The 12,181-nt window shown below is 65.1% G+C and overlaps 1 protein-coding gene across 7 annotated transcripts in view; it reads left to right on the forward strand.

Annotated features, from left to right (window-relative positions):
- SPPL2B (signal peptide peptidase like 2B) overlaps nucleotides 1–11,637 on the forward strand; it is a 15,734-nt gene extending 4,097 nt beyond the window's left edge. The window contains exons 1-15 of one of the 7 annotated variants that reach the window (XR_002783393.1): nucleotides 17–840; nucleotides 1,446–1,628; nucleotides 2,144–2,233; nucleotides 2,812–2,951; nucleotides 3,429–3,571; nucleotides 3,664–3,760; nucleotides 4,579–4,695; nucleotides 6,128–6,209; nucleotides 6,587–6,661; nucleotides 6,775–6,837; nucleotides 6,910–7,009; nucleotides 7,438–7,515; nucleotides 8,882–9,042; nucleotides 9,899–10,641; nucleotides 10,891–11,637. Coding sequence is in view for 4 of the 7 variants with exons in the window: in XM_023538090.1 (XP_023393858.1) it covers nucleotides 577–840; nucleotides 1,446–1,628; nucleotides 2,144–2,233; nucleotides 2,812–2,951; nucleotides 3,429–3,571; nucleotides 3,664–3,760; nucleotides 4,579–4,695; nucleotides 6,128–6,209; nucleotides 6,587–6,661; nucleotides 6,775–6,837; nucleotides 6,910–7,009; nucleotides 7,438–7,515; nucleotides 8,882–9,042; nucleotides 9,899–10,153 (1,848 nt within the window). In the remaining 3 variants the exon portion in view is untranslated. Of the gene's footprint in view, nucleotides 1–16; nucleotides 841–1,445; nucleotides 1,629–2,143; nucleotides 2,234–2,811; nucleotides 2,952–3,428; nucleotides 3,572–3,663; nucleotides 3,761–4,578; nucleotides 4,696–6,127; nucleotides 6,210–6,586; nucleotides 6,662–6,774; nucleotides 6,838–6,909; nucleotides 7,010–7,437; nucleotides 7,516–8,881; nucleotides 9,076–9,898 lie in introns of those variants that run through there. The other 6 variants (XR_002783394.1, XR_002783395.1, XM_011372636.2 and 3 more) reach the window with 6 other exon arrangements.
- The last annotated feature ends 544 nt before the right edge of the window (nucleotides 11,638–12,181 follow it).

Here is a 12,181-nt window from a genome sequence, read left to right on the forward strand (position 1 = left end):
TGCTGGAACAATGGCAGTCAGGGACTGTGGAGCGTGGGACTTGCACCCGGCACCTGTTGTCAGCCTCCAGGCTGCAAGATCCGGCCACCCTGGGCTTCTCTCCACGCCGCCACCACTGCCAAGTGCCCAAGGCCAGGGTGACGAGCTCCCCAAGGTCCCGCCGTCTGAGAGCCAGTCTGCCCCAGGCCCGGTGTCTGGGCCCTTGGTACGTCAGGACCCCTCGCCCACCCCCACCTCGGCAAAGCTGCATCTACGGTGCAAATGTGGGTCCTGAGGTGCCACTGGTGTCTGTTCCCATCACATGTCTATTGTCAGGAGCAGCTGCCACCTGTGTGTCCCTGTGGCAGACTCTCTAGGGAAATCATGGGGTGCGTTCTCTAGCTCTGAGGCATTTGCAGCCCAAGGGGAGCGAGAGCTACAGGACGGGCCCCACCAGCTCCAAGAAGCCCAGGCGTCAGGAGGGCCCAGGGCCTGTGGGCATGCCATGGCGGGACGCACTGGCTGCTGTCCCACCAGGGTCTCCCTGGGGAGACTTGTCCCTGTGCCCGCTGTCTTCCTGGTTTACCCCACCGTGAGATGCCTACAGCTGTGCCCCGTCTGTCTCGGAGAGAGGCGTCCAGCCTGACCCTCACTGGGTGTCCCTGTTTGGCTTGGACCCTGCTCCTTCCGGGTGGCCCGGCCCCCACCCCGAGCACTCTGACCCCTGCACCATTGCTCCAGGTGGCCTGTGAGTATGGCATGGTGCGCGTGGTCTCTGAAACGGGGGGCCCCAGAGGCAAGGACTACTGCATCCTCTACAACCCGCAGTGGGCGCACCTGCCACACGACCTCAGCAAGGCGGTGAGTGCGGGCCGGCCCTGCCGGCCGGGGTGTTGTCTGTCTTGTTGCTGTCCCACCGCACCTCCCAGTGTCTGCAGAGAGCCGGTTGGGGGCAGAGGAGGGACCTCAGCTGGGGCACTGGGGTGGGATTGAGAGTCCACTAGGGCTGTTGACGCTTGGGTGTCCCAGGGGGCCACAGTGCGTCTCCATCTCCTTGTCATGAGCAAAGGATGTATTGTCATCAAGGGCCAGGCCTTGGCGGGGACACTGCAGGAGTGAAGGCCCACCCCTCCTCCTGGGAGTCGCTCCCTAGTCTGGCCTGGCCCCCACCCGGAGGCTGGGGCTCTCAGGGGTCCTCACTGCCACTCCTGTCCCTCGTGTCTGTCCCCTATGGACACAGGCAGGTCTGGAGATGCAGGGAGGGTTCCAGAGGGGTTTGCTGAGCACCGGCGCCCTGCGCCTCCTGCCTGCCCTCCACGCCTCCTCCTTTGCGTGGGCGTGGAGCGGAAAGCGGCAGGGATGGTGTGCACTGGCGATCTGGACACTGAGGTCCCCTTGCTCCCTCCCATGAGGACGTGGTCCTGCCTGGACTTTAGAGCCGCCCGTGTGAGCGCTGCCTCCCTCAGTCTCTCCTGCAGCTGCGGGACTGGACGAGCTCCATGCTCTGCTCGCCGTCCGACCTCCCCGCCAAAGGCTTCAGCAACCAGATCCCGCTGGTGGCGCGGGGGAACTGCACCTTCTACGAGAAAGTGAGGCTGGCCCAGGGCGGCGGGGCGCGTGGGCTGCTCATCGTCAGCAAGGAGACTCTGGTACGGCCGCCTGGGCGCCCGTCTGGGCAGCCAGGGACCCGGGTGACAGTGGCCTGGAGGGCAGCAAGACCCACCAGGGCAAGGGTCAGAGGCGGGGAGGAGCCCGCGGGCACAGCACTGGCCGGGATCAGGGTGGCCACGGCCAGGGGAGGCCAGTTTGATCAGCTAATCCTGGCCTTGGAGGGGGCTTATCCCAGAGCAACCCTGGGGATTGGGGACCCATGTGCTGACCCCTCCCCTAAGCCCCCCAGGGTGGATTGGCCCCTGATCGGCCTGAGCCCCAGGTTGGAGGGAAGGGCCAGCTTTTCCTCCCCCAGCAGGTGGAGTCTGGCCTGCAGCCTCCCCCCCGCGGGTCCCCCTCCCTGCCGCCTGGCACCCAGGGTCCCAGCCGGTTCTCGGGGCTGTCTCGTTCCCCCAGGGAGGGCTGGATCTGCGGGCCGCGCCGTCAGGAGGGGTCAGCTTCCCGCTGCGTCGGGTGGGCCTTGGTCAGCCAGCAGCCTCCTCTGGGCCCGCAGGTCCCTCCAGGAGGCAACAAGACGCAGTACGAGGAGATCGGCATCCCCGTGGCCCTGCTCAGTTACAAGGACATGCTGGACGTCTTCAAGGTGGGGCCTTCTCCCCTGTGGTCTGCACTGGGCCCGGCCTGAGTGCAGGGTGGGCTGGCCCTGGGGGGCTCTTACCCCGCCTCCCCCGTGAGGGAGGGCCCCTGGTGCTGCCCAAAGTCAGGGCCGGAGACCGCAGCCCCGGAAGGGCCGCATGTGGCCCATTAGTCCCCAGACTGCAGACTCGGCCGCCTGGCACTGCCCACACACCAAGACTGACTGTCACACTGCCCTCCTTGCCGCCCGCTCTACCCCGAGGCCCGCGTTCATCTTTGATTTGAGGAGTTGGGTCTGGAGCAGGCAAGCGTCATTACACAAGTCAAAAAGGAGCATCCAGTCTTTGTGGAAACTTCCAGAAGTTCACAGTAAAGGCTCCTGATCACAGGCTTCACGCCTCTCCCGTGAGCCCCAGGCAACACACACAGGGTCTGTGTCCCCACATACCAGGCGCTCACCCACCCTCACGCAGAGCCCACTGCATCACAGTGGACAGCTCGTGGGCAGCAGTGGCGGGTGAAGGCGGGGGCGAGAGGCCGGGGACAGCGACCCGACCTTGAGCTCCGGCCTATTCCCTGCGGCAGAGTTTTGGCCGGGCGGTGAGGGTGGCGCTGTACGCGCCCAGCGAGCCCCTGCTGGACTACAACATGGTCATCATCTTCATCATGGCCGTTGGCACTGTTGCCCTCGGGGGCTACTGGGCCGGGAGCCGAGACGTGAAGAGGTGAGTGCCCCACACAGCTGTGCCTGTGCCTGCGGAAGCGACAGGACCGCCTGGAAGAGGAGCGTCCCCAGGCCCGGAGCGCCTTCTGTAGCGCAGCTTCTGTGAACCCCCAGGAGGCCCGGCCAAGGGCGCCGAGGGGACTGCTCTGGCACTGCAGCCGGGCCAGGCGTGCCACGTGTGGGACACGGGGCCCACGGCATCCTGTAGCTTTCTCTCACCACGTGGCCCCCGGGTGGCTGGGGCCGCACCTGTGGGCCCTCCCTGGAAGGGCCCTGAGCTCCTGGCCGAGGACGTGAGGTCCACGGGCCGGGTCTAGCTCTCCTGTTGTCGGCGGGGGGAGGGTGGACAGGCCTACAGAGCAAACAGTATGTCATGTCCCCATGAGCCGCCCCTGCTGTTCTTACCTGTCTCCGTGGCCCTCCGTCCCCAGAGCTGTGACAGCCGGCTAGGCTCCATGACCTGTCTGTGTTTCCTAAGGAGGTACATGAAGCACAAGCGGGACGATGGGCTTGAGAAGCAGGAAGACGAGGCGGTGGACGTGACGCCCGTCATGATCTGCGTCTTCGTGGTCATGTGCTGCTCCATGCTGGTGCTCCTGTACTTCTTCTACGACCACCTGGGTGCGTCCCGCCCCTGGCCTGGGCAGGGGCCTCGGGCGGGTCTGTCCCTCCCTGCGCTGGGCGCAGGGCCCTCACCCCCGCCTCCTTCGCAGTCTACGTGATCATTGGCATTTTCTGCCTGGCCTCGTCCACGGGCCTCTACAGCTGCCTGTCCCCGCTGGTCCAGAGGCTGCCGTTCGGCAAATGCAGGTGAGCCCCTGTGGGCGCCCGCGACCCAGCTCTGCCCGTGAGGTCCTGCCTCACAGCCTCACCTCGGCCGATTGCCCTGTCCCCCTGGGTCCCAGCCCCCGAGGTGCAAGGAGCCCTCAGCACGCGGCATGGCCAGGCCGGCACAGTGAGGGCATGCAGCAGGGCTTTGCTCCGTGCTGGTCAGGGCACACGGGTTCCCTCTCCCCACGTCCCATTCCAGGGCAGGCCCATGGGGACGCGGGGGCCGAGCGGTGACGTAGGCGCGTGTGGGCACTGGGCCTCGTGGCTGGGCGCACTGCTGCTGCAGGCCCAGGGCTTTGCTGCCGGGGACCCCGTCTGGTTCCGCCCGGGCAGCTGGCAGCTGCTCCAGGCTTTATACCAGGAGCCTGGCTCACGGGGTGGGACCTTCTAGGATTGCTGTCCATGGGGGAGAAGGCAGGGCCTGGAGCGGGCCGGCCCGTGGGTGCCTGTGGGCAGGCTGGCTGGTGAGTGGCTAAGGTTTGTGCACTTTCTGTGCCTGCTCCACCCAGCTCCGCTCTGCCGTTAGGACTGTCTCTTCTGGAGACAAAGGCGAGAGGCCTGGGGGTGGTTGAAGGGGAGGAGGGGTGGGGCGGGTCGGGGCATCCCCTCAGCGCAGCCCACGGCAGGCAGCAGGGAGCCTGCAGGGTGCCCCATTGGAGTCAGGATGAGGGGGCCGAGCGGCATTTGGTCAGGAGTTGTGGTGACCCCTGGGTGCTGGGCAGGGACGTGGCTGTGAGGGTCCGAGGGTGTTGGGGGATGACGGGTGTGCGGGCCCTGATGGCTGCTCTGCCCCCCAGGATCTGGGACAACAGCCTGCCCTACTTCCACAAGCGCCCTCAGGTCCGCATGCTGCTCCTGGCGCTCTTCTGTGTGGCCGTCAGCGTGGTGTGGGGCGTCTTCCGGAATGAGGACCAGTGAGTGCTGCCCTGGGCGGCCCCTCCCTCCGGGGGCTGTCCTCAGGCGCTCTGAGCGCTGGCTGGTGACCTCCCCGCACTCGCACTCCCCAGGCCGTTCGGGGGCACCGAGCGGGTTCGCACCTGGCTGTTGAAAGCCCTCCTTTCAGTCCCCGGGCAGTGATGGCCTCGCGGCATCCAGGTGTGTGCCCAGCTCAGCTGACGCCGCATTCGGTTTCACTCAGCTTGCCGGGTGCCACGTGAGCTGTGACTAGAATCTGGTTAGGAGATGCCACACGCCCCCCTGGCCCAGACGCCCCGGGCCGGGTCCCCCAGGATCCTGTGTCCTCCAGGACTGCCCAGATGGGGCAGGGGGCCGCTCCCTGGTCCCAGCGCCCCTCGTCCTGTTCCCGCGGTGGTGCAGGGAGGTGGCCGCCTCCCATCAGCCTCCCCGTGGGACAGTGGGCCCATGGCGTGGCCTGGAGCCTGGCCTGGGCCAGGCCCCCTTCTGCTGTCGCTGACACCGTCTGGCGCTGTCTCTCAGACTCCCGAGGCGGCTAAATGCTCTTGGCGGCGCCTCCTTTTGGAGCCACAACAGATTTAACTGGCAGAAGGAAAACGGGAAAATATTTTGAGTTCTTTGCACATAATGAATACATGAGCTCTCACAGTTCAATCCAAGCTGGGAGATGCTCCGTCGCGTAAACGAACAGGCCACGCGGGCCCACCTCTGGGCGCCTGCGGCTCCTCCCCAGCCGGTGAGGTTCTCATCCTCTGTCCGGTGATGCACCTCATAGGTCACGGGGACAGACAGCCCCGGCTGGGGCGCAGGGCAGGCAGGAAGGGGAGCCCAGAGCCCGGGCAGGAGCAGGTGGTACTGCACAGGGCCAGCACCCCTGTCCCCCTGGCCCCTGCCGTCAGGCCAGGTACTTCTCAGAGCTCCGACGTGGGCCTTCACTGCACAGGTTTAAGGTGCAGACGTCAGACATTTACAGCGGTGTCGCCTCCGCTTCCCCCGTTGTTCTGCCCCGATGGGGAACCTGGAGCCCGGCCGTGCGCGAGTGTCTGAGTGATTTAGAGATGTCGCTGGGAAAGGATGTGAACCCAGCAGATGCACGGCCCTCCGTCCTGTGATCTGGGTGTAGGAGCCACGGTTGTGGGGGACAGAAGCCCGTCATGGTCCGCCTGTCTCCAGGGGTGCGTGCAGTGCAGGGGTCAGTCCCCCCCGCCATGCCGGCCGTCACTGCCCACCTGTTCTAATGTGGCGGGTCCGTCAGAACCCACACCGCTGCCTCTGGTGGCAGAGGAGTCTTCACGACACAGCGGGGTCAGGCCGGGGGCAGGGTGCTCCAGAGCGCTTGGTGGCCAAGGTGGCCGAGAGGGACGGTACCTGGTGGGTGGTGGCCCTCGGAGCAGCCCCCGTCCCAGGGACTGATGCCGCGCTGCCCTCCAGGTGGGCCTGGATCCTCCAGGATGCGCTGGGCATCGCCTTCTGTCTCTACATGCTCAAGACCATCCGCCTCCCCACTTTCAAGGTGAGGGCCCTGGGGGGCAGGGCCTGGGCATCCCCAGGCCTGGTGCCACCTGGCCCTGCCCTGGCCTTTCCCTCTGAGGCTGGGCCCGAGGTCCCTGTCCAGCTGACCCCATGGAAGTCACTTAGGAATACACAGGGGATGTGACAGTGCCCCCCAGCCGTTCCCCTCTGCCACCTCCTGTGCTGGGGGAACTGGAGCGTGGCTTGTGCTCAGACCCTCCACCGGATGTTGCTTCTGGAACAGTCTCCGTGTCTCCTGTTGCCGAGGGCAGGGTCTTCAGAAAGGCTTCTCCCTGCGGGGCGGTCCGAGCCTCCTGGGGGGGTGGCGGCGGGGTGCGCGGGCGGGGTGCCGGCCGCCCCTCAGGAGTCTCTCCGCAGGCCTGCACGCTGCTGCTGCTCGTGCTGTTCATCTACGACGTCTTCTTCGTGTTCGTCACGCCCTTCCTGACCAAGGTGGCCCCGCCCCCACCCTCCTGCACCCCGCGCCCCCCCCCGCACCCTCCCTGCACCCCGCGCTCCCCACGCCCTCTCCCTGTGCCCCGCTCTGACGCTGCCCCCTGTGTTAGAGCGGGAACAGCATCATGGTAGAGGTGGCAACAGGGCCCACGGACTCAGCCACGCGCGAGAAGGTACGTCGCAGCCGGGAGGCGGAGGGGCTGGGGGCGGGGCGGGTGTGCAGCTGCCGCCTTCTCTCCCCGCAGCTGCCCATGGTCCTGAAGGTGCCCAGGCTGAATGCGTCCCCACTGGCCCTGTGCGACCGACCCTTCTCTCTCCTGGGCTTCGGGGACATCCTGGTCCCAGGTATGGGGGCTGGGCATGCCATTGGGTGCGCCGATGGCCCTGAGGGCGCCTAGGTGTCCTTGCAGTGTTGGGCAGGGGCCAGTGGGTGGAAGTGGAGCCAAGCGGGTGAGGACAGGACCGCCCTGGCACAGCAAGTGGCAGGGGGGCTGGTTTGTGATTGAGGGCAACTCTGCCCAGGGGCAACTCTGCCTATGTCGGCCACGGCTGCACACAGTGCCCCCAGGGTCCACCCGGGCAGGACCTCACTCCGTGCTGTGGCTCTGCACTGGCCTGGTCACAGCTCCATCCTGAGCTGGCGGCACGGCCGTTTGTCAAGTGGCAGTGACAGCCGCTGGGCGGGGTGGTGCACAGTGCTAGCCTCACCCCACGGTCGCCGGTCCCCCAGCCAGGGCTGCAGCCGGTCCCTGGCTCACGTCCTCTCCCCCCAGGGCTGCTGGTGGCATACTGCCACAGGTTCGATGTCCAGGTGCAGTCATCGCGGGTTTACTTCGTGGCCTGCACCATCGGTAAGCGCCGCCTCGGGGAGGGCGGGGTGCTGTACCCTTTCTTCTTCCCTTCTGTGTTTCTCTTTCTTGTTTTCTACTGGTTTCTTTTGTTACCAAAGTCATTGACACAGAGGTGACATTTGTGTCGAGCCCTGATTGTTTTTTAAAAGTCCCCAGCCAGTTCAGCCGTGTCCCCAGCTCCTCGGCTTTTAAGAGGAAGAGCCGGTGCACACAGCCCCTCCGCGAGGGAGCCAGGCTGGTGGGACGCACTCCCCGGCCACTGCCCCCGGAGATGGGGCAGCCCCAGCACCCGTGGCACAGGGCACAGGCTGGCCTTCTGGCGTATTTTCCAGTCATTACCGCCTGCCCCTCCCACCTGGTCCCCGTGGCTGTGGCGCTCTGCACCTGAGCCTTCCCTTGGGCTTATGGCCTCAAGATCGTCTCGCAGAGACCCAGCCGCAGAAGTCACCCGTGAGCCAGTGTCAGGTGCTCCTCCTGTAGGTCCCGAGGGTCGGTCCCTCTGGACCCTCTCCAGTGGCTGCATGCTGCCCTTCCACCGCCTGCCCGAGTCACACGAGTGTCGCCAGGAGCCCTCCCTGGTGAGCATACCACCGGGAGCGTGTGGCGAGGAGCAAACAGGACAGCCGAGCGCAGGCCGAGGACCCCGCTCTGGGCCCTCGAGGAAGCTTGCGGTTAAAGGCTCGTTTTCCTGTAACTTTTTACTTCGAAACAATTGGAGGGATACTGTTGGCAGGTGAGTCCAGGGACAGCTGCGTCCCTGCCCGTCCGTGCGTCCGTACGTCCGTGTGCGCGCGGTTCCCGGCTCGCTCCCTGTGAGCAGACTGCAGGCGGCACATCCTGTCACCTTCGATGTTTTGCCAGGTGTCTCGTGGGAACACAACATTCCTTTCTAGGGTCGCCATTCCGTTACCAAAGATTGGATTAACTTATTCTATGCTCACGGCACACTAACTCAAAATAATTTTTCTAACTAAAGGTTTAGAAAAACAAGATATCGGGGCACATTCGTGGCCTTTTCTTCAGCTGCTTCTGTGGTTTCAGACCCTTCCCGCAGCTCTTGGCTGCTGATCAGATGGCCCTGTGTTCTCCTGTCCCGTCCTGTCCCGGTGTCCCGTCCTGTCCCCGGCCTCTCTGCTGCACGGTCACTCACTCCTGTTTTCTCATCTGACTCCTCTTTTACCTGTATCCCGGAGCTCAGTGGGAGCACGTGTTCCGGAAGATGCCAGAAGGTTTTGTTCACTTCCAAAGTGCCCTAGCTGTTGCCTTGTACCACGTCTGTAGTGCTCCCACTCCATGTGAGAGGCAGCAGGGCAGGGGTGGCCTCAGGGACCAGCCAGGTGACACCCACCCCGCTCTGTCCCTGCAGCCTACGGCATCGGCCTGCTGGTGACGTTCATGGCCCTGGCCCTCATGCAGCGTGGCCAGCCGGCCCTCCTCTACCTGGTGCCCTGCACGCTCATCACTAGCGGCGGCCTGGCCCTGTGGCGCCGGGAGCTGGGCATGTTCTGGACGGGCAGCGGCTTTGCGGTGAATACCGGTTTGCTATGACGCCTGCGAGAAGTAATAACCCACGAGTCCTACCCGGGTTGAAGCTGGGCGAAGCGGCCGAGCCCACAGCCCCTGCCCCGTGGCCTGTGCCTCCCCGTTTCTGGAAGGCTTTATTCTGGGGGTCACATCCACATGGCTGTGGGGACCCAAGCCGTCCCTATGGAGAAAACAGCTTGTGGCTGCTGTGCCAGCTGTGACTTGAGGACGTACCTGTCCTGCAACATTTGATTGGGTGTTGGCTGCCGGCTGCCCCCACATTGAGAACACAGCGCCAGGCCAGGCTGGGGGACCCCTGGAACCCCTCTGCCAGGGCGAGAGCTGTGGCAGCTCAGGCGGTGGGCTCTGTAGGGGACCTGGCACCTCCAGGTCCAGCCATGAACTTGTAAAAGCAGGGAGAGTGCAGGCCACCCTGGTCCTCACCTACACAGCTTCAGCTTGGCGCTCTGTCCCCCAGGGGGGGCGTCTGGGGCTGGGACATGCCGCACAGCGATGCCATGACATGAGTGTTACTGTCCCGCCTTGGGAAGTCAGAGTACTCGTCCTGTCTACCTTGGCATCCAGTCTGACCAATCAGTCACCTACACTCGGGCCGGTGGCCCTCAGCAACCCCCAGCCAAACCCTCTCCCAGGCCCTCGGGCAGGAAGGCCTTTGCCACAGAGCCGGTGGGCTGTCCTAGGAGGTTTAGGAGCGGGACAGCCAGCGCTTTCGGAGTCAGGTTGCTGCCTCGGGTCCCTTCCTGTGGCCCACATGCTGGCCGCTGGGACTGGATCTGCTGGGCCTGGGCCTGGGGCCTGACCCTTGGGACGGTGACATCTCTGCCCTCCCATCCCTCAGGGCCCCACCGGCCTTGCCCGCGCCTCACTGCTGGCCTCTCTCCTCTTGCAGAAGGACCCACCTCAGCCTTCCTGGGCGCTGGCTTCGGCTGAGGGCCCCCAGCCTCTGAGAGACCCCGAGGCCACGCAGTCCCAGCAGCCGCAGCCGTCAGAGCTGGCTGAACCTGAGGATGTGGCCGACGTGTCACCCCAGGACCCCACGAGCCCTGCCCGCTACACCCCCGACCCCGCAGGCCTGCCAGGTGCCTCGGCCTAGCAGCAGTGTGGCCGTGTCCCCGAGACCGGACCCGCTGGCCCTTCAACTTGGTGCTCTGGTCTGGCCGATGCTCACATCCTCTCTGCCCCCTTGAACCCGACTGCACCTGGACCCCGGCCCCACTGCCCACTCCCGTGCCTGCCATGCCCCTGGACACCGAGGTCCTTGCCCACAGTCTGCCTGGTTGGAGCCTCTTGGAACCTCAGAAGGGGCAGGAAACGTCACCTGCATCCGCCGATGGCCGCAGATTTGCCACGTTTGGTGCTTACACCTCACTGCTGCTTCCTTCAGGTTCCCCTTGTCCTGGGCAGGAGGGGGACACATCTGTCCCGGAGGCCACGGCATTCCTTCTCTGGTCCAGCTGGTCCGGACGCTGAGATCCGGGGCCCCAGGGGTGTGGACTCAAGCCCTCGGCCTGGCTGCCGTGGGGTCCAGACCGGCCTCTGCATGGTGGGGGGCCGTGAGGAGGGCCACCAGCCGTGCCGGCGGTGAGTTGACGGTGCGCCTGGCTACGCACTGCCCGGTTCCTCCATCAGCCCCGGGCGCGTCTGGAGCCTGTGCCCACCCGGTCCCTGCGTGTCTTAATAAACGGCCACGACTTTCTGAAACCCCGGTGGTGTCTCCTCTCCAGCTGCCCCTCCTGGGGGTGGGGTGGGGGTGGGGTGGGTGCGGGGCCAGGCGGCCCCCGGAGCCCTCGCGGGCTGGCTCTGGTCTCTGCATTGCTCCCCTGTTCACAGCACAGAGGGACTGGGCCCTTTCCATGTCACGGGCATCTGCACGTCCTCACCCCTCGCCAGCTACACAGCTTGCCTGCCTCCAGCTGCAGCATGGGCGAGGAGCTTCTGGAACATGGGAGAATAATCTGGAACTGGCTTTTGAGTTCTACCTCATTGACAGGGCTGTCTGAATCTCAGGACAGATGGCACGGCAGAGCTGGCCCAGCGGCCCCACGCCCGGGCACCCTCCTTCCCTGTCACCGCCGACCTGCGAAGCCAGGGGCATCTGGGGGGGACCCGCCCCTCCCCCGCTCGTCCACGCAGCCCCCCGGCTCCCGTCTGCAGGCATTTCCACTGGCCTGTTGTGAGGGTGCAGACCCTCCAGCCACGCTGTGGACGGGGTGCGGGCTGGGCCTGGCCAGGCACTCCCTGAAAACACCAGCGCCACGCAGACCATGTGCTGCCGTGTTGGCCACGCTTCTCCCGACACAAACGGCGTCTTCCGCCTGTTCGCGTGTTACTCTCCAGAAGGAGAGTGTCCTGGACCCGATGCAGCCTCGGTGGCCTGGCTGGACGCCGCCCGCCCCTCAGCCCGCGCCCCAGGCCATTGTGCACGTCAGTCTCCGAGTGGAATCTTTTCTGTTTGGAAATCTGACAAATGTCGTGGAATCAGAAGGCGGATGGATGTTAGTTCCTAAAGTTTTCGTTTCGCAGTGTCCGCCTCGCTTCTGTTCGAATCTTATAATTAAACACAGCTTTTTCTATGGAGGGCTCGGCCTCTGCCTTCCTGCCGTGGGGTGAGCGGAGGGAGCCGGCACCCGACAGGGCCCCGGCACCCGGCAGGGCTCGTCCTGCTCCCACACCCGCCTGGTGGTTGGGGGCGGGTCCGCGGGCGGTGCCGCTGGTGCCACGTGTGCGTGGTGTCCTAATCAGTGGCACTTTGGAGTTGAAGGAAGCTTAGCAGTAACTCAGCCTGTTCCCGTGTTTTGGATGCCGTTGGCTCGTCCGTGGTCATCAAAGTCTGCATGGGAATCATCACCTGGGCAGGGGCCGCGGACCTGCCGTAACGGCCCGGCGGTCAGTGGGGCTCTGTGGGTCACGCAGGCTGGAAGCATCACAAGTGCGAGCACGTGGGTTGACTGCAGCCAGAGCTGTTGGTGACATCTAAATGTGAGTTGTTCCGTGTAGTTTTCACATCATGAAATGCTCTGATGTTTTCCAAATATTTAAAAACAAACTTTGTCTTGTTTTTAAGCTGTGCAAGGGCAGGCGGGGGCCGGATTTGGTGCCTAGGCGGGCGCCCGCACGCCGA

Source organism: Pteropus vampyrus, unplaced genomic scaffold, assembly GCF_000151845.1.
Source record: "Pteropus vampyrus isolate Shadow unplaced genomic scaffold, Pvam_2.0 Scaffold212, whole genome shotgun sequence".
NCBI lineage: Eukaryota > Metazoa > Chordata > Mammalia > Chiroptera > Pteropodidae > Pteropus > Pteropus vampyrus.